This window comes from Charadrius vociferus, unplaced genomic scaffold (assembly GCF_000708025.1).
Source record: "Charadrius vociferus isolate BGI_N301 unplaced genomic scaffold, ASM70802v2 scaffold676, whole genome shotgun sequence".
NCBI lineage: Eukaryota > Metazoa > Chordata > Aves > Charadriiformes > Charadriidae > Charadrius > Charadrius vociferus.
Genome location: NW_009648661.1, coordinates 122257 through 147427, shown reverse-complemented (window position 1 = coordinate 147427; position 25171 = coordinate 122257). Strand labels below are relative to the sequence as shown.

The 25171-nt window shown below is 46.7% G+C and overlaps 1 protein-coding gene across 1 annotated transcript in view; it reads left to right on the top strand.

Annotated features, from left to right (window-relative positions):
• Positions 1 to 23712: 23712 nt before the first annotated feature.
• SEPT11 (septin 11) overlaps positions 23713 to 25171 on the top strand; it is a 23754-nt gene continuing 22295 nt past the window's right edge. The window contains exon 1 of the mRNA XM_009886475.1: positions 23713 to 23739. Within this exon, the coding sequence (XP_009884777.1) occupies positions 23713 to 23739 (27 nt within the window). The remainder of the gene's footprint in view (positions 23740 to 25171) is intronic.

Here is a 25171-nt window from a genome sequence, read left to right as displayed (position 1 = left end):
TCTTTTATCTGGGGGTGATAAAAGAAGAAAGGACAGTGGGCTGGTATTCAGTAGATGTTGGGGGCGTTTCGTCTAGTATACCTTCTTATCTAATCTTGTCTGCTACCACTTTGCATGCTGCTGTTGTGTTGCTGGGGGGTAGGAAGGAATTTGAAGAAATAGTTAATTACACGGTAGAGCAAGGCAACGCTCATGAACATTTACCTATTAAGCTTTTAATGCAATAATTGTATTTTATAAGGGCCTCGGTGAGTGTCTTGTTGGAGTGAGCATGGGGGTAAACTTAAAGGAAGGGGAAAAGAAAAGGAATGAAACAAAAAGCAAGTCAGTTTGACTTAAAACTATGATAACATTCCTGAGTCACAACCCTTTACGTCCTGGCAGGATATGACATTATGTTAATTGTAAAAGCATGCATAAAAAATAACTTCAGCGAGCTGCTCTGAAGTGTCTGTGTTTAATTGTAGTCGAGCAGGGTGTGTTTTGTTAAGATGAGCGGCTTTCATTTTAAGGCCCTGATCCCACAGATGTGAAGGCACATGTGTAATGCGCTGCCTGTAATTTCAGTTGACTTTATTAATAGAGACTGATCTCGCTATGTAAATGTAAAGGCATGCATAAGCAAAGTTTTGCAGGATCGGTGCTGGTAGCTGCCATGGGACCTCTCAGCAGATGAAAGCCATGCATATGCTTAAACATATATAGGGGTGGAAGGATGCATATGGTCATCTGGGCTCAGTGTGAGATAAGCCACTTGCAGTCTGGAAACAGTTGAGATGTGCTAGATAGCTACACATTTCCTTCTTTTGGGTTAATTCCCGTCATCTTGACCAGTGCTGGGTGGTTTCTCAGTAGTTCAGAGCATGGAAGAGGGCTCTAGCTCCCCTACCTTTCACTTTTTGTTTATCGTAAATGTTTATAGAATCATAGCTTGGTCTAGTTAAAGGAGCAAAACTAACATTTGCTCATATGTATTTACTAACGTATACTCCTCTCCAAGTCAAACAAAAATTGATGGAAATGAAGCCGGAATACAAATTTTACATGGGAACCATGGAAAACGTTATCAGAGATATTAATACAGCAGAATGTATTCTTCCATCTGTTTTAAAAATACTTGATAATGAGAGACTGCCAGTTTCCATGGAGGGGAGGGAATGAAAGAGAAACGAGAAGGTAGAGCGGGACTAATGGCGCCGAGGACTCGACGTGCTTTGTTTTTCTCTGAGCAGCAGATCTACCACCACCCGCTGGGGTCAGCAGAAGCCGTGGGGCAGTGTCTTTGGAAAGCAACATCCGTGTGCATTGGTGGTGGAGCAGGACCACCGTGACCACTGATTTTAAACAATGAGATGAGCACTGAGAAAAGGGATAGAGGTTTGTCTCTGAGTGTTTGTGTGCTCTTGTTAGCTGAGTGTCTGGTCATCTTCACTGATGAAGGTGCGACTGGGTGGGAGAAGAGCTATTGCAGGTGGAGAGCTGAGACTGAGATGCTGGGGGACGACGTGGGTCAGGGACGGACCCCAGGGTGGGGAGAGGGTTGACATGCTCCAGGCACAAGTCAGCAGTGCCCTCGCTACTTCTCAGCTCGTGGCTTTCCAAGCTAACTGCAAGGCTGAGCTGTCCCTGCTGACGCGTATCCTCCAGGGAGCGTTGTGGGGTGCGGGCTCTCCTCCCAGTGAATGTGGTGGTGGTGTGGACTTGGGTGGCACTGCTGGGGCTGCCGAGACGGCCAGGGGCATGGGTTTTGGCTTTCTTGCCTGCTTTCAGTTGCCAAGTGTGGCTTTTTGGGCCTGGCCTGGCTCAGCTGCATGCGCCAGGGAAGCAGACCTGGGTGGTGCACGCAGGACTGTGTTTTAGTTGGTGAACTCTTCATTTCCTTTGTTCATCTCTGTGCCTTGTCTGCAGTAGGAAATTCTTTCAGACAATTCTTCTTGCTCCTGTTGATGTGAACAATGGTGGGAACCTGCCTCATCCTTGCCTTGGTTTCAGCACAGCCTCAGTTATGGGGCAGGTTTTGTGTCCGGCCCGCCTCGAGATTTTCCAGTGTGAAGTGAGCTGACCTGTTGTCAAGATCTGATGAAGATAGTTGGAAAATCCTTATTTTGTGTAGATGAGATCATGGGGAATCGATTTTAGTGTCTGAGTATGGCCTCTGAAATAATGATGGGGATTGATTAAGTAAGCAGCATGAATCTGAGAAGTAAAATATTTACTCAGCGCTGAGGCATGTTTTAAATGTCCCCTTCCCACCCCTGCAGCCCCCGAGAGAGATGGCTTTACTGGCTGGCTGCCTGCCCTGGAGAGACTCGAGAGTTGTGGCTCTGTTTGTGCCCTTGGTGTGCCTCTTCCTCTCGAGGTAATGCCGAGAGCATGGGCACGAGGCTGCTCGGTAGCCTGTGGCTTGCTTTGCAGGAGACATCCCGAGGGGACAGGGTCTCCTGTTGGCTTCGCAAATGCTTCTGCCTTGTCCAACCTCTTTGGCTTGGTTTGGCTCTAGGCTTCAGTTCTATAAGCTACAGTGGTTCTTGCAGGGAAAGATACTGAAGCACTTTGATCTCAGAACAGTTGGGTGCAACCAGGTGATTTAAAAAGAAACAAAAAAAAAAGCCCCACAATAGTACTTCAAGCTTTTTTTAGGTATGCTATCTAACTGCCTTTGCTTCCAGCTCTGTGAACAGCTCTCCAGCCTACTGTAATAAGTGATGCGTAATAATGGTTCAGACAAACACCACGGTGCTGTTAGCATTCAGCTTTAATACTGGTGGAGGATGCTCCAGATCAGAGGCAGAAAACCAAGTTCAGGGTCTTGCTGTCTTAGCCAAGAGCAGTGGTAACAAAAACTTACTCCCAATCATCTTCTTTCTCTCTATAACTGATAGTTTGCATGCTGCAATGTGGTGCATTCAGTGAGATGGGAGTAAGAGATGCTCTTTTTTGGCTGCTGCGTTACATCTGGATGCCTTTTCCCTCTCTACACCATGGTGTTTGGTTTTGATGTACGTGTGCCAGGATTTGCAGGGATAGCCAGAGCTGTTTCCATGCACAACTCGGGCAGGTGTGATTAACGTGGGTGTAGGCATTGCATGAGGCAGTGGAGAAAGAGCTTTGAGAAGGAGGAAAAGCTCCTTGTGGCTCTCCATCAGCAATACCCAGCTCTTCCGCAAGCTTTCTCCCAGTGGCTGCACTCTCTGCTTGTCCAATATAAGTCATACCCGCTGCTGGCGTGAAACGCTTAGTCCAAAGGCTATTATTGCCATTTCACTAGTAGAATAAATATTTTGCTGAGCTTGGCAGTTAAGAATTCTTGAGCTGTCTTTGAGACTCCTGATTCAAAAATACAGACTGTGCCTGTGTTTAGAGAAGCAGCTAAGTAACCTTGGGATCTGAATTTGCAATCAAAGCTTTCAAAGTTGCTGGAAATAAGGAGGAGCTGAATATTTTTCTTGCAAGCTTAGGCTTTTAGTTTTCTTTAGTAGCATCCCACATAAGGTGATGGCAAAGAACAGACAACTACGGGGTTTTGGGGTGGGGTTATTCTTTGCTTGTTTGTTTTGGTATTTTTTTTTTCCACATCTGAGCTTATAGCTTCTTTAGATCTTTTTATTATCTAATTTGATTTTCTGTTACTGTTTCTGCATCCCAGGTATATTTGCAGATGGGATTTAGCTGCTGGAAATATGTTATTAAAGTACTGTAATTGTGGGGGTGGTTGTGGGGGTTTTTTTGCCTTATCTGGTAAAGAATACTTGGCACAAGCTAATAGAAAAAGACTTGTTTTAGAAATGTTTTGGTTTTGCCACAGGTATCACCTGCTTTGTCAGCAGCTCCTGAGAACAGATTCCTGTGTGCAGTGGTAGTTCTAATAGGATTTTTTTTTTTTTGGAAATGTGCATACATATCTCATGTATTTCACTCAAAAATTATAATAATGTCTCTCACGTGATGGGAATGGAAGAGGGGAGAAATAGTGTTTTGATTCCCAAGGGGGATCTTTGTAAGTGATTCGCAGGACTGTTTGGGGCTGTCTGTGAACCTGAAGGTGCTCTGCAAAGTCTGTGGGTGTTTAGCTGCGGGGTTAACTGGGTGCGATTCAAACCATGGTGTCCCGTGTAAGCAAGAGACTCGACAGAATCTATTTGCCAGACATGTGTTGAATGCACCAAGTGTGCTAAATGCTGTACTTAAGCACATTACCGAGGCTTGAATTAAGTTTCTGACAGTCTGGTGGTGGCAGCCTCTGTTTCTGTCTGTAAACAAAATTAAGGTGAGAGAGGAGCAAGTTTGTTAGACGGCTTGCTTGTCCTGCTCAGTGACAGCACGAGCTCGTATTTCCCTCTTCCACGGGGCAGCTTGGTGACTGATTCCCAGTGAAGTACAAGAGCACAAACTGCATTAGAGCTCAAATTGCGAGTCTGCTTTTATTCTTTCAGATGGAGGTTCCTGCTTGTAGCCACAGCCAAATCTTTGCATTTTAAAGCACGCAAATCATCCCCTTTCAGACCCTGCAAAAACCCATCTCCTCCAATCTGAGTCAGCCTAGGAACTTTTGGCAGCTTTCCGATGAATATTCTTCTGGGATGAAGAATAGCAGGGTGACGGTCCTGGTGTTATTTTTCCAGGACAAAATTTGGCAGGCAACAGCCTAGCTTGGAAATAAGAAACCTACAACCTGCAAAGGTGAAGGTATCTCGTTATCATTGACACTCGTTCTTGGCATCTCTCTGCAATAATGTGGATTTCCCCACATCCTCCAGATGTGCGTAGGAAATGTACAAGGTTGCCAATAAAATGGTTGTGCATAAATGTATTTGGATTTTCTTTTTCTGGCTTCTTTGTATGATTAAAGATCTCTATTTATAGACTCCTTTTGTTTTAATCAGTAGAATTAAATTTCTTGGATATCTGCAGAATGAACTTAGAAACAGCATGGTTAGTGATATTTCAGTCGTCCTTATTTTTTTGTTCAGTTTTTGAGATGTCAAGACTGATATTTTCAGAAATGGCTAAATTAAATAACTGCAAAGAGTTCTCATTTATTCTCAGCTCTCACAGCTAAAAGATTAGGCTGTCATACTGTGAGCAGGTATATTGCTAGCTGTAAATTCTATCAGTGATTATAAGGCTTAATGCAACTGTCTGGGGTTGAACATGTGCACAGTTCTCAAATCTTCATGTCAAGACCCCAAGAGGAGCAGGGATTTGCTAGATTATCTGGTGCCTTGCTTTAGTGGTAAATCACACCACTTAACCACCACATCCGTTGGCTGCTGCTTTTTCCTCCCTCAAATCTGTTTGTGTCCTGGTTGAGCTATATCAGGTCTCATTGTGCCTTTTCTTTCTTGGTCAGTCATGGAGTTCTGTGCTGTGAAATTTTTTGGCCTGTGTGTAAGCGCAAGGGGGTAGACACAAGTTGTTGCTGTTGGTTTTAACAGAAGAAACAATGACTCAACGATTATGCCTTTGTTAGCTTCTAGAATCATAAGATTAAGTTTTTAGTTACATTTGAAAATGGTTTCCTTTTTCCTGTATACTGTATGTAAGTTCCAAGCCAAGAAAAAATGTGTAATGCTTTTAAATAAATGCTTTTCTGCCACAAAGCATCTTTTATCACAGAAAATGCCAACCTAATCTCATTCTGTTTCATCTATCTCATTAATATTGAATACATGGCACTCTAATATGGCAGTCGAAGCAAAGCGGGGAATTTCAGCTAATACCTGACAACGACAAGCTGAGATTAAATGACATCCGAGAGCAATCTGCTATATATAAAATAATTGGCATTTTCCAGGAGCGTTTGACCTAATTTATGGTGGTTTCTTTTCTCCCCCGGCCCCCTCAAATCTGTCATCAGAGGTTGGTTAGTCATCAGGATTTCTGAGCCTTCAGCCTGTTTTTGGGGAAGGTGCTTGGTGCCTGCCAGTCCTCTGAGCACCCGCGGGGGTGAGAGGTGCTAAGGGTCTTGGGGGAGCAGGTTGTCGGGGGCCTCAGGGTGCTCCTCTGGTCGGTGTCAAGTCTGATGTGTGAGGGATTCCTGTAGGGACAGAGCACAAGAAGTGTTAGAGTGCTGCCTCTGCACTGGAAGATGATATTTCACTCTGCCAGACCCATTTCAGAAGTCACGAAATGAGTCCTTGCCCAGAGTCCGGAGGCAACTCTCCTTCCCGGCCTTGAGTAAGTCTTTGCAGACGGCTCTTGTCTTTATTGTAGGCCTAATGAATGTAGCGGTTTTGTGGGGAGTGGGCCGTTTTGGTGACTGCAGCACAAGTCCCTGGTGTCTAGTGGAGATGGAAAGTGGCACCAGATCAGGGACCTGCTTCACACTGGGGGAAATGTGCCTGTAATGTCTCTGCTTTGGCCCTGGGCCAGCGCCTCAGCAAAGCAGCGGTAAACCTTTCCTGATGCTCTGAATTACAAAGAAGCGGGGCTGAAAGTTGAAACTAAACGACTAAAAACTTACCTTCTGGGATGTATAGTTGATGGTCACTGGACGATTTAGTTTGATTTCCAATATATAATTGCCAAAATGCAGTAGTGTCAGGGGACCTTGGGTTTTGTGTTTCCAGGTAGCTGAATATTAGCATTTGGAGATATGCAATTTTTCATTGTTAGATCATTAATTACAAGAGCCATGTGGGATTAGAGCTTGTGTGGTTGGCATGCTGCAAGTGTTTCAGCTCCTGATTTGCTGGGTTGTCTTGGGCAATACCTTCATTTTTCGTCTGCCTTTGTTTCCTCCAACTATAAAGTAGATGCGGATTCCTTTGTGTTGTAAGGTGTGAGGCTGTGATCAATGAATTAATAGCATGGCCATAGTTAGCTTTACAAACCACCTAGCCCTATTGCACCAAATCTAGGGAGATCTTGTGGCACAGAAACATTACCAGACTAATGCTTTTAATTAAAAACACTTTCAAGAAAATAAGTATTTAAATAGGGTAATATGCAAGTTATGTTTTCAAGGAGATTTAACAAGTAATTTCAATAAGGAAGAAGGTTTTAAAAGCGAGCAGTGTGAGTGACTCCACTGACCTTGTTTCTCTGGGTTTACGTAAATGCAATTGAGGGCAATTTTCATGGAGAGCATTCCTGAGACATGGTGAGTTTCTCTGTTGTAGGCCAGAACTGCTTAAACATCAAAGCTAGAGGTGTTTTGCTTTTGTTACTTAAACAAAAACATTATTTGAAATTGTAGTCTCATGTGTGACTACTGTCTCTCACTGAACACAGCCACGTTTTCCCCCAGGTTTGGCCTCGCTGGGAATGGAGCTCGGAGAAGCAGTTTTTCCGTGGCATGTGCATCACTTGGTTTTGATATAACCTAAGGAAAGCAATATTTTTTTTTTTATAGCCTAACCAAGTAACCTGATGCTTTCTTCCAGTGGGATGAGCCAGAAAGCTAGAAGTATAAATCCAGGCAGGCTAGCTGTGATACAGGTTACATGCAATGAAGGCAAGTATTAAGTTCACACAGGCTAAAAGATGGTCAGTGGTTTCTGGCATGAAATAGATGGTTGATCCCTCTGTAAAATACATGGTAAGAAGTCTGAAGAGAAGAGCATGCAGGTGCTGTCCCCATCCATGTTAATTGTGGTAAATGGGTCTTATTCTGGACTGCGTATGCTGAAGTATCTTGGCAACTGAATGCTGTTCAGGGTAAGGTACCTGGTGTTTCTGGTCTGATGCAGTGTCTTGCAGAGGAGGGTCATGGCCCGGCATCTCGGGGTTCAGTGGTGTTGAATGGTAGGAGGGAGGATGGCGATGGCTGGATGGGTGCTGTCCTCCTGGCTCCTAGACAAGTAGGAGTACTGTGCAAGTCTGTTTCTGAGGTTTATGTTCCAGCTTGCACCCTTAAGGGGCTACTGAGTGGCCCACGGAGATGTAAGTAAAACTACTGTGCACCCAATAAAGGGCTGGTTTCCTGCCTGCATTGGCTCTCCTGGGGTCAGCGTGCCCTGGCCTGCCACAGGACCAGGCTCTTGTGCTGTGTTGGCACTGTGGCATGCAGAGAGCGAGCATTGATGCTGCATGTACAAACCCAGGTCTTCCTCCTGGACTGTCACGAGAGGAAGGGAGGAAGAGCTGGACACTAGTGTTCTTCTTTGAAGGCTTACCAAGTTCCCAGAGCAGTTATTTACCTGTCAGACCTCAGCTGCTCTGGGCTGTAAGCAAGCTGTGCGGTGCTGTTTGTGGCTTCACGCATTACCTTCGGCTTTGAGCAGTGCAGAGGTGGAGACTGCTGCATCTCCAGCCTTTGCAGCGTTAATACGGAATGTGCAGCAGCAAATCACTTGCTTTGCTATCTCATTAAATAACTCGAGCCAAGGGCAACAACATGCACCGCGCCTGGGAATTGTGCCCCAGTTTTGGGATAGGCAGGTCTGCAGCACTTGGAGTTGTGGAGCATGTCAGAGCAGGAAGCTCCTTCATTTGAACTAATCTTGCCTAGTCCTCTGCAGGAAACGCTTGTTTGGAGCAGGCTGAATTTGCCTTTGGGTATGTTTGTCTTCCCGGATCCCTACGTTTGGCTCCATGAAGTTGTGACAGGATTTACCTGCTCTGTCAGGTCTTTAAAGCCTTGCCGCTGCAGAGAGATGAAGCGCGGTGCGGTGGAGCCTGCTCGCTCGGCAGCACCCCTGCTCATCTGTCACAGTCGTTCTTGCTCCGCTGTCGACTTGTGCTCAGCTGTTCCGTGGTATGTGCTGGCGCAGTTAGTTGGCCAAACTAAACAGTTCAGTGCTTTGCTTACAGAGGGATACCTAACGTGCCCTGCTGCCTATCGTGGTGCTTCCAGGAAAAAAGTAAGGAATTGAGATTGAGCCTGGAAAATGGGATCTAGTGTGGGCTGCCTGTGACCTGCGTGGGATGCTAGCTGGCCTGGCGGTGTGCCTTTGCAAATCTCACTGCAGGCGAGCAGCCTGTCGAGAGCTGCTTCTGCACTCTCCTACCGAGGCAGTGGGATGAGAGAGGGCTGGCAGACCTGGCTACTAGATCGCACTTCTTTGGAGTGACACTTCTTGGGGAAAAAGAGGATGAGAATTCTGAGTAATGTGAGCATACAAAGGCACAGCATAAACTAACTGCAGGAGATGCGAGCTAATGGCAAATCCTCCTGCTCAATATTGTTATTCAGAGAAGCAGCCTTGCAAAATGTTCATTTCTTCCCTTCCAAAAGTTGTCCTTGAGCTGTGTATTTCAACAAAGTGGAGTACAGTGTGGTGTTTGTATGCATAAGGTTGCAAGACTTTTAATGGTACCAGGTAAGTGTTTAGCTTGACTGTCTGGGAGAAGCCTGAGCAGCTGGGCTGTTCAGATGGGTAGTACGCTACAGAATTAGTTCTGTTCGCTTTTTGGGTGTATCAGGGAATAACGTTGGAAGCGTGGGTTTAATTTAATACTAGTGTATGACAAGCAGTAGCATGGATTGTTGCACAAGTCTTGCCAGGAGTGTGGAAACTGTAAGTCTGGATCTGACTGCTTTTGCTTTCCTTTAAAGCACAAACACAACTGGGGTGGACAATCAAAGCAGAATGTGGTGGCCAACAGTAATTCGTCTGTGGGGGTGGATGCTAGCTCCGGTTTAACCTTTCAGCAGACCTCTATCGACAGCTAATGGATGTTGCAGCAGCCTGTGTATGGCATGATTTATGAATTTGGAAGAACAGAATTCCAGTGAGCACGTGGGTAAATGCCAGCGGTTTGCAAATCTCTGCCAATGGTCTCGTGAGTGGCCTGCTGCAGGAAAAATAACAATGGATTAGCTCAGGACGATGTTTGGAAGTGTCAGGCTTAGTTCCTAAGACTGGCCCTTCTGCAAAGCAACACTGTGCTCTAGGCAGGATGTTCTGAAGTAAGCCGAAATGTATAAAATATGAGTATTCTTCATGCCTCAAACAAGAAGTGGGAAGCAACACAGGGAGAGATTTTTACCTACCGGCTTTTCCCAAGCAGCCATTGCAATATCTCTGTCATTTGGGAAGACAATACCCTTGTCTCAAGCGCTCAGACTGTTTGGGCAAATGCCAGGTGACTCGATCTCATGGCTCCAAGGCAGGTCGGTACTGTTTCAGACCTATCTGGCTCAGGAGTTTCGTGTTGAGTGACTTTTCTGCAGGTGAAGAAACGGAAACCTTGCCTCAGCATCCAACTTGAGAGTCAGACGTGAACCCAGCAGCACTCCCCTGCCTGTTTCCAGCTTTCCAGCCTCCTGCTTTTAATTAAACTGTCGTGACACTGCAGACGGAGGAGGACCAAGATACCAGAAGCCAAAGGTCTAGCTCACAAAGGCATTTGGGAGCCTTGGTATGAGGATGGGAAGCCTTTCACAGTGTGTAGGGCAGGGTCAGTGCCTGCCTCCCACTAATTGTGGTTTGTTTGCTCTCTGCTCATCCAGCCACTCTGTGGCAGGGCTGAAAACACCATTGAAGTCTGGTATTTTGCCCCTCATGTTGGTTTTAATTACAAAGTGTATCCTCACACCTGAGGAGGACCATAGATGATAGCTACCTCTGCGTGAGCCCTCAAAGTACCTCACTCTCCCGCTTTGCAAAAGTTCCTGTGTGCTATTTAGCTGTGAAGGTCATTGTTGCTCTGAGAATAATTACAGAAGGCTACGAGGAGACTTGCTGTAGTTAATCTGTGTTACCTGGTGTGTCTTTACCTTATGCCTCCCGATGTGGACACACGATAGAGCAGTGCTTGCATCTAAGAAGCTGGAGTGGTTGCCTTCCACCGGGGTTTTTTGGTGGTGTTAGAGCCCAGGAACATTTTGTGGCTCATCACCTGAGCTGCCAGACGGAGGAGGCATGACCTTCAGACAGGAGGGTGAAACTCCCGTGTCAGGTTTTTTCATAGAGGTTGGGCTGCCGCATCAGATATGGAAACCTGCAAGCAGAAACTCCTCAGAGATCCGCAGGGGCTGGCAAGGTGTTGTTCCCTGAGAGGGGGGAAATTTGTAGCTTGGGATGTAGTTGTCACCTGGAGGGACATGGGCAGCATGCTCTCTGCCTTACCCTGGGGCCGCTGGAGCTGTGCGGAGACTGTGTTGGTGGTGCAAGCTCACTGCTGAAGCAGTGGGGACCTCTGTGTTGTCTGCATCAGGGGGTCAGTGACCAGCTCAAATGCAAGTTCACTGTTTGGTTAAAGAACCCCTGTTCCCATAAAGCATGCAATGTTTTAATGAAGCGTTGGCTGTAACGCACAGGGTTGTCTTGTTTGAGAGACTGATAACCGAACCATGTTCTGGAACTTTGTCGTATACCATGAGGTCACTGAACACGCAGTTCTGCCAGGGATCATGTTGGGACAGAGAGCTTTTGGAAGAAATAGTTATAGGAAGGCTGTTTCTGGAGTCATTGAGGGGGGAGCAAATATAAAGCCCATTTCCTGATGGCAGTAGGTGTGGGGGGGAAAAAAATCCAGTAACTAGAAAAGTAAGTTTCCTTAATTTTACAGATGGAATTCTCCATGCTTTGATCAGGTCAATAGGTATAAAGCTGTACGTTATATGTTGTAACAGATTCTAAGGGGACGTGTCTAATGTTCAGAGCTCAGAGTTACCAAACAAGAACTGTGCTCGCTAATTTACATTGTTTGAGTGCTGGCCGAAGGCCATCGGGATCCCCTTTTTCTTAAGTACTTGGGAACTGGCAAATCACTGATATAGACCGTAGGATTACAGGCCTTGATGATGAACCTGCTGCCAAGTTACGGACAGACGTTGTTTTATCAGAGGGATCTCGGAATAGTTGTGGGAAACCATGCAGAGCATAGCTGTGTCTATTAGACAGTTATTCATCATCAAGTGAATTAACTTGATTAAGTGTATATGGTGGTGTTAATACCTGGCTGCTTCCGCCCCTAAGTATATAAATCAGTTTGCTCTACTGCGCCATTAAGTATGTGACTGCCACATCTTTCATCAGCTTACTGCATGGGTGATGGTGGATGTATTCTTGGAGTGCGCAGTAGGGGCTGATTCCCCTGCTGACATGAGAGGAAATTGAAGAATAAGCCCACAGAAGACAGAGCCGTTTCCGTTCCTGCCAGTGTACCCTGGGACTGTTTTCTGAGAAAAGACTTGCTGAACACGGGACTCTTAATACTGGAAAACCTTTGTGTGTTTTGTCAGGCTAGTGTGCAATATGTTTCCTGAGGCTGCAGGGGATTCTTTGCCTTTTTTGTTTGGTTGGGGTTTTTTGTTTTTCTGGTGGAGTAAGCTTTGTATGGCTGGAGCGATGGGCCCTCTAAAGTTGATAGTAGGTTTTGGAACAAGGTCTCAGAATTATTTGTAAGTAAGAACAGGATTTTATGGTTACAGGATGCATTTAATTAGTGTTTGGAGTTTAGCCACCAGTGTGAGTTTGTTTATAGAAGTGATGTTAGTATTTTCCTTTAGAAGTTTGTTTTCTACATGTAATTGTTCAAAATAACACTTAGTGTTAATAAAACTTAGAAACAGTAAAAAGAAAAATATTTCTCTCACTTATTTCCTTATGTTGGGCATTTATACACTGTTCCCACTGGGCTTTTTTGTTTTGAGGTATGTATGTCCCTTTGCCTAGAGCTAAAGTTTAAGTTTTTGGCCAAGAAAAGCTGAGTTTATGAGAACTTAACAGTTGGCTGAAGGTTCAGGGGCTGGTAGCATCTGAACCTACTTGCGTGAAGGGGAAGTGTGGGCCCTTGATGTTTTACTTGTTTTTCATTTCACGTTGGACAGTGTTGAAGAGATTTCCCTGTTCGCAGCCCCAAGAATTTAATGTGGCGCTTTGTCTTTTCATGACTGCTGATGCATAGCTGGTGGTCGTGGGAAGTTGAACGTGGGATTAGTCTCATCTCTTAAAGAATGAGCTTCCTCCCCCAAAATCTAGATACGCTTCTTAGAAACTTGCGAAGGGTATTCACTGACAGTGCTGAGCTTGAGGTATGTGTGAGCAGATTGCAGGGTGTAAAATATGAAACTGCCTGCAGCAAACGCAACCTCTAATGATGGTTGGTGTCTACCAGGTCTGGCGTAGCAACGCTACAGTACTGTGCTTCACGCGCAGAGCACCTCAGCCTCAGGAGCTCTCTGGTGGCAAGGAGTTAGGTGTGGCCTCAAGCAAGCAGCTGCCTGGGCCGTGAGAGGCTTTGGTCTCTCCTTTCTTATGCCAGTCCCTACTCTGAATCCTTTAGCTGACAATAATCAGTGTCTGTGCATGTAACATAGTGAGCAGGGTCCCAGCTGGTGGTAGTCTGACCCCAGAGAGGAAAAGAGAGGTGGAGTCACTTTGGGGTATTACTTGAGGCTCAAAACCCCTTGTTGCTAACAGGGAGACTTGCAGCCTCTCTGTTAGGGATCAAATTTGAAGAGAGAAGGAACTGTAGACCCTGAAGGTGTATCCCTACATGCAAACATGGAGTTTGGTCTCGAGTGGTAGGATATCCAGCTAGATCCAGGTGCCAAAGCACCTTTATTGGGAGAGTAATCAGTTACTGAAGTGGTACCTGTGCCAGCCTTGTCCCCCTCTCACACCCAGCCTGGTAGCACGGAGCTGGCTCAGTTTCCAGGGAAAGGGAAGGGAGGGAAAGGGTAAGTGTACAGGCTTGTGCTTTATTGAGAGATTCGTGAAGGGGGGTCATGGGCAGGTTTTTCCACAAGTAGTGACTTAATGCCAGTTCTGCATCTGGCTTTATTTGCATTATTAGGATTAAACTAATAAATCTGCTTGAAATCCTTGATGATGGGAAATTGCCATTTGCCGGAGCTGTGGTGTTCAGGAAAGGCTTTCTCCAGGCTGGTTGTCTGGTCTGCGCGACAGATTATAAAGCTTGTACCGCACACTAATACTGTCATTCTTTTCCTCGTGGGTTATCACCCGTGACTTAGCTTTTTATATTACGCCTGATGTTTGCCTTGATCACAGGCTCTACAGACTCCTGTAGTACAGTGCCCAGTATAAAACGGGTAGTTTTGGGGGACTTTGCGTAGATTTTAGTAAGAATTTGTTCTGTTGCTTTGCATTTGTGTACAGACAATGTTATTTACAGTGTTGAGCTTAACCTCGCAGCAAAGGCAGCGTCTTGTTCTCTGGATTCCCCGGGGGACCGGGGAAGTGCTGGTCTCGAGGCTGCCCTTGAACTATGCATCGCTACGTGATGGCTTGTCTTTTGCCAGTGCTTGGGAGCACAGCTGGGTGAACACCCCTCCGCACACATATACAGACTGAGTTGTGTCTTCCCCACAGAGACCGAGGCAGTGCGCTTTATTGTCTTCAAGTACTGCACAGTCAGTGGGAAAGGGACTGAGCACTGTTGCAGGAGAGAGCGATGGTTTTCTAGTTAAGTACCACCACTGAAGAAGACTGCTTATCTGTCTTTGAGATGTGCCGTTACATGGTGTATTCTTTAAGCAGCAGCTGGCAAGTAGTCTTCAGATATCCAAAACTGTGCATGCGTTTGCTTGGGGCCCACAGAACTATACAGGAGGCTGAAACGGAGGACGCGTGGTGTGTTCGGTTTTGAGGCTGGCTGCTTAGAAATTGTTAGCGTCTTGGTGGAAAGCCTGGTAGTGAGTATGAGCCCTGGCAAAGGAGGGGAGAAGGCAGAGGCAGGGAGAAAGGTAAATGTCATCTCTGAGCTTCATCTGACGCCACAAGTAGTATTAGTTCATGATACCAAAGCTCTTGGTCATTGCCAGGCCTTCTTATAGCACTCAAGTCTGGTGGCTGTGTAGCCGCAGCAGTTTTAAAACGATAGATTTGTCTCTGCTCATGCATTTTGTTGAGAAACTGAGGTCTGGATTTCCCTCAACTCAGACTTTGTTATTGAAGTTGCTTCAATAGCTGTTCCTGCCCGATTACAGGTGAAAGTCCAAGAAAATAAACGCAAATTGTGTGGCTATTTCTTGTTCTGAATGCCTTGGAGTTGTCTGCATTTCCAGGTCCTTTCTTGTTTACAGCTTTTCCCTTCTAGCCCTGTCTAACACAAAGTTGCTCCTTTTACTTAAGGGGCTAAAATTGTAGCCTTTGGAAATTAAATTCTGTAGCTGACCTAAACATGCTGTTTTGTGCTAAGGAGCACCTTGCTGTGAAGTAAGCTGCATTAAGGAAATCATCACAGCTTGTATAAAAAGAGTAAGGAAAGCTGAGGTGACTACGGGAACTGAAGTTCCTGGTTTGATCTGGGCTTGGTCTGGTGGGAAAGCCCGCTTTGCCTTTCAGAGGCTGAGAGCTACAAGGTAAAATACAGCTAGGAGCTGTGCAAGTGCTGTGTGTGCCTGTGAAGGGGGCACCCTGGGGGGCTCAGAGGCTCTGCCAGGAACATGTGGCGTGTTGGGGCTGGGGAATAGGGGGTCTGGTGCTGGCCCTGCCTTCCCGATGTATGTCTTAGCAAGTTGGGGGTTGCCTGTGAACCTACCCTCTGTGCTGGCACAGACCCACTGCCTCTTGCCAGGATCCAGCCGTGCCGTGGAAGCTGTGCTCCAAAAGCTCGGGAGCCTGGTGCATCCGATGAGCTGTGGTGTGGCCTCGTTGCCTTTATAATATATTCCCAATTGCACCAATGAAACTATTTATTTTATTCCCCAGGAATTCCTGCCTCAGTAATAGAGGTGTATGGAAAATAGGTTCCTGCAAAAGACGCTTGTCGGACAAGCCTGAGGTTAGGTGTCATTGCCTGTAATTGGGGGAAGGATCCCTCCCTGCTGTGCCAAGTGTCCAGGCTTATCTCGCGTGGGGAAAATCCCACTCTAGTTTCAGGGTGATGGTGTCTGCCCGAGTCACCAGTTGAGGCGAGAGCACTCAGAGGGTCTGGAGGAGGGAGGAAACAGTATTACTGTCTGTCTGCTTTGTGAATGGTGTAAAGGTGTTTTTATGAAAAAAAAAAAAAACACCTCCGCTTTTCTAGTGCCTTCAGAGGGATTCAGCTTTGTTAGTAATCCACTCCATTTTATCTGTGTATGTGGATGAGCAGCAGCTGGTGAAGCATGAGGTGATAACAGTCGGTGCTGGAGGAGTCTTGCTGGCGCTGGTTGGCAACACCGTCGAGACCCCCTTGAATTATTGTGCTATGGCACGGCAAAGGGCAGGGAGGCAGCACCAGGCTTCTCAGCCTTGGCTGTAGTGTCTGCAAAGCTTCATTCCGGCTGACTTGTTCCAGATGGTAGGTAGCCGGCTTAATTTGGGCTGTCTTGGCCTGTTTGCTGACACAGGCTCCTCCTGAGTTAATTAGCAGATGAAGTTGATGGTACCCATGCTTTGCTGTCTGCAGTCATGGAGGTCTGATGTCTGGGGGTTGGGGGAACAGGGAGAAAAGGGATGTTTGCTGTACTTTGGTGCTAGCTGGGGATGCCCAGGCTGACTACAGTGGGAGATGAGATTTCAAGTCTCTCGCATCTCTCTTGGAGACCTCAGCTTGGTAGAACATCTCTGCAACTTTGTAGCTAGTTCCTCTGGCCCAGGCAAAAACTAGTCATGGGAGTTGGGTTTCCTTGCTGGTCTTTGCAGTGGAAGCTGAGGATGCCTTTTGGAGAGGACAGGAACGTTAAGCTCCCAAAGGGAGTTTGGCTGTGCTGTGTAAGAGGCCTTGATGGCTTATCCTGTGGTCGGGACTTGCAGCTCTGTAACATCTTTCACGTTGCATTACTTGCAGTTAGTTGTGAGCAGCTAGAGTGTAAGGTAAGTCTTCTCCGTGTGTTGGAAGGAATAGCTCAACGTTAACTCCGGTGCAGAAAATAGGTATGGGGCGGAGTGGGACTCTACATGTTTATGGAAGTTGGTTTAGATATCTGGAATGAAAGGGTTATCGCCACCACAGCCCGAAAACTGGAGCTGTAAAGCTCATCCTTCAATTCTTTGCGACTAGAGAGATTAATCCTTTCTTCTGGTGCTGTAAATGTTTATTTAGGCATCTGTCTTATGCATTTATGGAGTTCAGACATTTTTGAGTGTATGTTGGTCAATTGCCGGTGTCCTGTCAAGGGGATACTTTATGACCTGGAGCATCACCAGAATTGTAGTGGTCATCAAATGCTTTTGTGATCCTGCCCATTTGCAAGTGATGGATGGGGAGAGGACTGTGGGAACATTCCAGTCTGTGGGCTGCGTGCTAGAAAAATGTTTTGTCTTGCACTGCCTGTTGGGTCCAGAAATGTTAAGTCTCTGTAGTAGTCTATCAGTGCAGTAAAATGCGATGTGGGTAAAAAGCCCGGTGCAGCGTGGCCTTCTAGTCCCATCTCCTCCTAACGATACCAGTGTTATGACTGTGCTGCAGACCTAGATCTGATGTGCTTTCCTCTGGAAGAACTCTGGCCAATTAACATTTTTGGAAAGACAAAACACAGTCTTTCAAGGCAACCACAAAAATTTGGAATTAATGAGGTGGAGGGAAGGAAGTGCTGTAGCTGAAACAGAGAATTGCTCCTTGAAGCTATGTCCTATTTATGAAAATTTTTGTATAGGCTTTCCCTGTTAAAGGCAGGAAAACAGAGACTTGCTGAAGGCAAGTGGGAAGCGTTGCTGTTGAGTCAGTTGAGAGCTTGAAGTCTGCGGACTAGTGTTTCAGAACTGTCAGCTAAATAATTCAGTAAACCTTGACCTTTTACTCTGCACGCAGATTCAGTTCAACTTAATTCCACTTTTGCTCTTGCTGAAGACAGAAAACTGCACGCTAAGGCAAACAGCATTATTTGTAACCCTCTATATTCTTTGACTGCTGACCTTTTCTTATTAATGATAAATGACTTCTGTGGCATCCTAGAAGAGCTTCATGTACTGTAAGGGGCTGTGCACGTTCCCTTTTCCTTTTCTAAGCAGATGTGAGGGCTTTGACTTAACGTTCAGAAAATTAGACCATGCCGTGAACACACCAAAATCTGGTTTTCCTGCTTTTTCTGCTTTACTTTACCTGAACCGCACTCAAGTGTACGCATCCCTAGTGAGAGTAAAAACACTAGACTTGTCTAAATCTAAAATATTTTTTCTGGCCTTTTATTTAATATCCTTGGTGTTGTATATGCATGTGCATGTCACCTGAATTTAGGAAGAGCCGGTCTGAGCCAGCTCTTTCAAGCTGGTTAATGGTGGATTAACACTTCCTTGGTGGTGCTGGACCAGTGAAGTTTCCCTGAGTAGTTCCAGTGTGAATCTGGCACTTGTTGGAACGCTAAAAGTCCTGGTAGGGATTTTCCAGTGAGCGAATTTAGGTCCTCCAGTAACTCCAAGCCCAAGACAAGTTGCCAGTGCACAGACCAGGTGAAATTGCATAGCTGAATGATGATTTATTTTTTAAAGTAGAGACCTGTTCATGCTCACTGCTGTGGTACGTGGATGCTGTAGAAACCATGTACATGTGTCAGCATTGTCTTAAGATTTTGATAGGAAGACAGTTACTGTGATAAATCTTAACTCTAGTCCAGACTCAACAGATCTAGTAAATAAATAATCTGAAGCTATATATCTTTATATACACAGCTCTGTGTCCCCTAATTGGAAACTGGGTCTGGGCAGACAACTGTCTCGCCTCGGTGTGCGGGGCAGCACCGTGCCATGCTGTCCCGCCTCTACCTCTGGGCAAGCCAGCAGGGCACAGTACTAATGCAGACCCTGCTAGTAGGTCCCAGGGCTAATTAATTATTCAGAGCACGATATGGGGCACCTTTCGGTCCCGGAGCTTGCTGAATGGGAGCTGACAAAATGTGCCCTTGATGTGCGGCTACAGTTGTTAAGGAAAGAAAACGCAGGGTTAAGGAAGTGCAAGCCAGTCTTGCTCAGCTCGGCCTGCACAGCTTCCCAAGGAGAGCTGCTGCTCTTTGTTTGGAGCAGCCCTTAATTTGATTCAGGTATTGGAACAGTGCTGCCTTGTTACAGTTTTATAAGTAAGCCCTATGGGCTGCTTTTCTTTCTAAAAATCTCTGTAGTTTGCTCTGATTGTATTCACACCCCTGACTGGAGTTGGTGGAAGCGTGGGGAAGGTTTGAGGAAAACTTAGCAATGGGATCAGATGCTCTGTTCCTGGGTTTGTGTTAATTCTACCTTCTTGCACCCGGGACTGGTGTCCCGGAGAGCTCCCTACAAATGGCCGCTGTGTTAGTTTAAGTAGGAATCTCACCGAGTTCATTTATCACACTTCGCTCTGTTTCAAGTCCCATGTTGCACTGTGCCTCCAGCTAAAGGCTTTTAGTGAAGTATAAATCCACTTATTTAACGGCCTGTGATACAGCTGGTTCGGGGCTATTTTGAGTTGATGACAGTGGAATACAGAAGGAAATGGCTGGTTTTGGTTTTTTGCTCTCTGCTGTCTTGCTGGACTGCATCAGTATCTGTGGTGGTGTGGGACGCTGTAGCCAGAACGCCTGGAAAAGGGCAAAAGAACTGGAGGAAAAATAAGTATTTCTATTGCCCGTATAGTGACGTGAGTTCCTGCTGTCTCCCAGTTAGCTTCTGCCCTACTGATCTGAGTTGCTTTTAAGTCTTAAGATTGCATGTTCTCAAGTCTAAGAAAAACTCAACATTCTCCAGTACTTGCCAGCGTAAACAGGACTGGTGTCACCAACCGACCGGCATGCCATATTGCCAGGCAGCAGCTGGTGGTCTGCTGGCACACAGTCCCCTCTGAAAACACTTCGTTAAGGGCTGATGTGAAGGATCCTCCAACTTCCTTAGCTGTGCCTGGCTGAGAGAGGATGGCTGGGGATGCTAAAAGGGATATACTTGCCATTCCCTGCGTTTGGCACCTCGGAAGACAAAAGCGGTGAAACTGCAATAAATCACATGCTGTTTTTTGAAACAAGAGTTGAGCATTTCAACCTGGGGAGCCTGGTACTGAATAGTAACTCCCATTTTATTTCATCAACCTCATGCACGCGGTCAAAAAGGCAGTTAGTTCCACGTCATCCTCCTGTCAGGAGAGAGATTGGCCAGAGAAGCGGAGAGCATCTGGTTCTCATTGGGCTCTGCCTTTGGATGGTCTTCATTCTTGTTTGTCACATTATGTGTCTCTTTTTTTTTTTTCTTGCCCTTCCCCACCCCCCTCCTCCTTCCTCTGTTCCCCCCCCCCCTTTCCCTTCAGTGAGTTTACAAGCCTTCCTGGAATGCACATATGGTCCTTATCATCCCCAAAGTCCAGCTTTTTTTTTTTTTTTTTGCTGGTTAGCAGTTTGTGACATCAGGGGTTGTTAGAGGCATTAGTCACTTTTACTCCAAGTAGAGAAAGGTCCGTGGTTTTTGGAAACCTATGGAGGAAAATGTCTTTTTTGTCAGTTCTTGGCATAAATGGAACTGCTAGTGCTCTGAGCTTGTGCTGACCTTTAGCCAAACATTTTGCCTGGAAGGCAAACGTTCATTCCCACTCTCTACAGCCACTTCTGAATTGTCAGATTTTGCTGACTTCCCTCTTCCCAGAAGAATGCGACTGTATCCTTTTTCTCCATCCTCCTGCTGAGCTGCTGCAGCTTGCCAATGTAAGCAACTCCCTTCGCCTCCGCGACAGGGTGCCTTGGAAGCGCGGGAACAGGGGCGGCTCTTTCGGCTGCAGGGAGCTCATCCTTGCCGCGTGGCAGGGGCTGTGACTTCCAATTGCAAGCTGCTGGCCATCAGGATATTTGGCGATAAATGTCAGGGAGATGGGCCTTGTGCTTTCCACCACGGTGTCATCCTTGGAAGAGAGAGGATGTTTCCCTCCCTATCACTTCTGCATGTTACTGCCTGCAGTAAAGTAAGCATGTCCAGCATCACCCAGTCTGAGGCTGTGTCCTCAGGGGAACCCCTTGCCTTGTCTGGCTGGCAGCCTCCTCTGTCTGGTGATTCTTCAGGTATAATCTCATGTGTCTGTAGAGCGATATTCTGTGAAAGGAGAGGCAGTGAGAGACCCACGCCTCCCCTTTCCTGTTTGCTGCTATCGGGTGCTTTGTTGCCCAGATTGCTTCCAGTCTTCCTCCAACAAAATAATTTTCTCTGCTGTGCTGATTCTCTGGGATTAAAAGGAAAAAAACTAGCATATTCAAGGAGAGCCTTCTTGTGTTCCCTATGACCTCTGTGGTTACCGAGCGAGGGAGTTTGCTGTGGCGTAACACTTCAAGGGTATTTTGTGTTACTGGGGGTAGGGAGCCCTGGCTCCTTGCTGGAGGGCCGGGGCAGGGGACTTAATGAATGAAGTGTGCATTATTGAGGAAATTGTGTGCCCCTAGGCAGCTACAGCTGGTGCCAGCTTTTATCCAGGAAGAACAAGAGGGTTTACTGAGGTCCAGCCCTTGGGCAATAGCTGCGGTCACTGGTGGCAGGGTGGGAGGTGGCATTAGCCATCCAGTTTGCCTGCCTCTCTGATGGATATTTCTGGCTTGCCTGACACATTAATCTGTGAATGAGAATGTCTTCCAAAGGAGTCTGCTCTCCCTTGATGAGAGAGAAGGGGGGGTGGGAAATAGGGGGGAGGCAGGAAGACAGACCTCCCAGACTTCAGTAGCTCTCAGAGACATCTGCCCAGTCTGTAGCCTGCCAGCAGCAAAAGCATGGAGACAGGAACTCCCCCTCCTCTGCTGGTGACACGGATGGTTATCCTAGCCTAAAACAACAAAGTCCTTCCTTTCTTGATTAACTGAATGATTGCTATGGGCTCTTTTCTTGTGGCAGGACTGCACTAGCTATGGCAAAGAGGGGAAAGAAATTCTTCTTTCTTTTCATGTTCCCCCCCCATACTGTTAGACTGGAGTTCTGTTGTCCAAGAATTAAGGGTTTAGCCATCACTTAAGTCTGTGTAAGGAGAGGGATGGAGGCTGTGGGTGCTGTTTCAGGGGCTTGGCTGTGGTGTAGGTGTTGGGAATACTCTGTGTGCTGCCTGGCACTCAAGTTTAACATGGGGAGAGGGTATGATAGATCTGTCTCTTGCAAACTGCTCTTTGCTTCTGGGTTCAGTGCGCTTTCCTGAGCTGCCTTTTTGTCTGAGCAGACTGAAGGATCTCTGAGTTCCCTGGCTTTGGATGCAGCATCTAAGATTCCTTCAGAAACATGGGAACGTGCGCCTAGTAATGGGGCAGAAATGGAGCTGCCCTGAGCTGCTGACAACAGTGAAAGCTTTCAGAATTTCTTAAAGGTGCCTCCGAAGTCGTGTGGCCTCAAATAACTAAACACTCGATTCATATTTGTGGTTGAGCTCGATATTTTGCATACCAGCATTTTTCCCCTCTTGAATTTGAGGCTCGCTTTTGTTTTCTTTAACTCTTGGGAGGCCGTGTGAAGCTGACCCCCAGCTGCCAGGAGCAGTGGGCCAGGAGGGGCTAAGGGGGAAGGTTTTGCCGGCAGCCTTAAAGCAGGAGGGGCTCAGCCAGGAGCTGGCTTGGACTGAGGGAACAGCCATGGTCATGGTTAAGTCCTGAGCAAGGATAGCAGACTGGGGCAATAAGTGCAGGTGTCCTTGTGGACCCTCTCTCCTTGGCCTTCTGGGAGCGATAGTCTTTTTGTACTACCCAGGAGAAGAGCACTTTGGTTTTATCTCAGACACCCTCTGAAGTGTAAGGACATAGCTCTGCTTTGTGTTGCCTCTGGAAAAGTGATGAATTAGTGATCCTGGAACCCAGCTTTATATCCACCTCCCCATCTGCACGCAGGCATAGTCTTGCTGACTCCAATGAGGAAAATAAGGTTCCCCTTATTCCTGCTAGCTCTGCCAAGCCACCGTGGTTTAGGAGGAATGAGCTGCTTCTCTCCTCGCACGTGCCTCGTCAGCCAAATTGTTTTATAAAGCTGCACTGAATTACATCCAGGCAAAAGCACCGTTTGCCACAGAGCATCCGTTGCAGCATTGCTTGACCTATAAAATCCTTTGCCACCAGGAGCTGTGTATGAAGAAAACCAGATCCGAAGTAGAGATTGCAGTCCTTTTCTTAGCTTCTCCTAGGCTTTTATTTTTTATTGTTTTTTCCCCTTAAAATTAAGAGCACTAGGACATGGGGCCCTGGTAATTAATCTCTTTATAGTGATGGCACATAGTAGAGTCTGTGCCTCTGGAGGCCTGTCTCTGCTTTACTTAACCTTTCCCTTGCCCTGCTAGAGTTACAGCCAGCAGCTGCAATAACAGCATCTGAAAGATCCAAGAAATATCAACTGTGGGATGCCTTGTGAGTCACTCTGCAAAGAAAAGTAAAGTGATCAGCATCTTTCCCAATAAAGAAGCGTTTATTTGTTTATGTTACTCTATAGTTTTTGTAGGGGTTATTGTACAGCTCTGGAGGTTCAGAATCGCTTCCCGCTCACGAGGGCGGTATGTGAAGAAGGGAGGATTTGCCCTGTAATGTGGAGTTCAGTAGAGGAGATACGACTGTCTTAAGGAAGAGTTTAAAAATCAAGACTGCTCTTGGGATGTCTTAAGCTCTCTGACATCTGAGAACATCCAGACATCCAAGCCTGGCCTGTCTGGTATAAATTGGCTGATCTCTATAGAAGTCTGCGGAGCTGGAGTTTTACCCATGCTGATCCTGTCCATAGCTCCTGAAGCTGCAAGCAAGGAGAGGTGCTTGGCAAACAGTTATTCTTTTAGCATGCTTGTGAGAGATTAGTACTTCCAGGTACAGCGATTTGTCTGTCTGTTAATAAGGCATCTCTTAGAACTGTGTTACTGTGAGTGACAGCTGAGGAGTTGGTTTAGTGCAGGAGTATATTTAGGTGCAGTATTGGGGGAAGAGAGGAGTTGTGCTGAGCTTAAAGGCATGCTGAGCTCTGTTCACCATCTGAGGGCAAAATGAGGATTCCCCTTGGGAAGAAGTCGGTGAGGCAGGGTGATGATAAGCGTTTCCACTTAGGGTGAAGTACCTGGGCGATACTGCTGCCTTCCTCTAGAAGAGCCCCGTGGCAGGAGGAAGAAATAGGTGCTTGTAGCATTACTCCCCTGGCTTGTTGGGCGTGCACGGGAGCTGTGGGCTTGTCTCTGTGGGGCAGGAGCCTTGGCCTGTGTCAGCCTTCGACTGCATTCTGGCTGGAGGCACCCAGTTCATGGTGGGATGACTCAGTTGAGATGAAAACCCAGCCCACTGACTCTTCTCAGGGGGTTGTCACAGCGATTCACAGCCAGAGCAGCCTGGCCATCTGACTTAGCATCCCGTTGTTTTTAAAACACTTCTGTTTTGCCAGACTGAACGCGTGAATCACTTGTCTGTTCTGCTAATTATACACTGAGCAATCATGCTTGTTGTTCTCCAGCTAAGGCTTCCTTTCCATGTGGATAAAGCCTGAGCTTGTGATCTACGCTTGTTTGCAGTGGTTTTAGTCCTTGTCCCCTCCCCAGCCAGCCTGAGGGCTGACAACTGTAGCACTGTTGAGCTAATAAAGCCATAACCGCCCAGTCCAATGCAAATTGGGCTAACTGGTAAAATTGCCCATTGTGGTTTTGCTGATTGGCACCCTTGGCTGTCCTGTGCCTTGGCTAAAGTGACCAGAGAACATCGGGGGGCGGGGGAGGGGGGCATGTCCTGCAGCTTCCAGCCTGCTGCCCAGACCTCTGCCGTGGGGAGAGCAGAGAAAGGAGGCAGGGTTTTTCTTCCTTGTGTCAGAGTCTCTGTAGCTGCTGAGGAGGAGTCCAATTGTCCCCTCGAAGAAGGTGGAAGCAACAGCGGAGGCTTGGCTGCAGTGGTAAGAAGTTACGCAGCGTGCATGCTTCTCTTTAATTCTTATCAGAGAGGAGCAGTCTGTCTCCCCCAAAAACGTGCCGGCTCTCTGAGTCCATCTGTATGCACTGGAATTGGCTGTTATATCACAAGATGCTTTTGTTTGTGTGTGGAGGGAGATATTTAGAAACATTAATCCCATTGGCTCTCTTGCCTTGTCCAAAATGCATCTCTGTGATACTTTGGCAGAAACGCATCTATTTTGTGTCCACTGTACTCAATGAGATGTGCTGCAGTCTGGGGAATACCGAGGGAGGTGGAGATGCAGGTTTGAGTTTCATCTCCGCCCGTGCCTTGGGCCTCTCAGCTTTTCACGAGTGTTTTGGGCAGGTATCAGACTACACTTCTGCCTCCTGTTATGGAGCACAGCTTGTGAAAAATACTTGGCATTGACAAATATAGTTTTTGTTTTTTCCACTGTTGATGTTTGCCACTTGCAGGGAAAAAAAAAAAAAGGGGGAGGGAGTTAAACCCAAGAAGGTATGCAGCAAAAAATAACTGACACAGATGCAAGAGATGAGTCTAACTCCTGTTCCT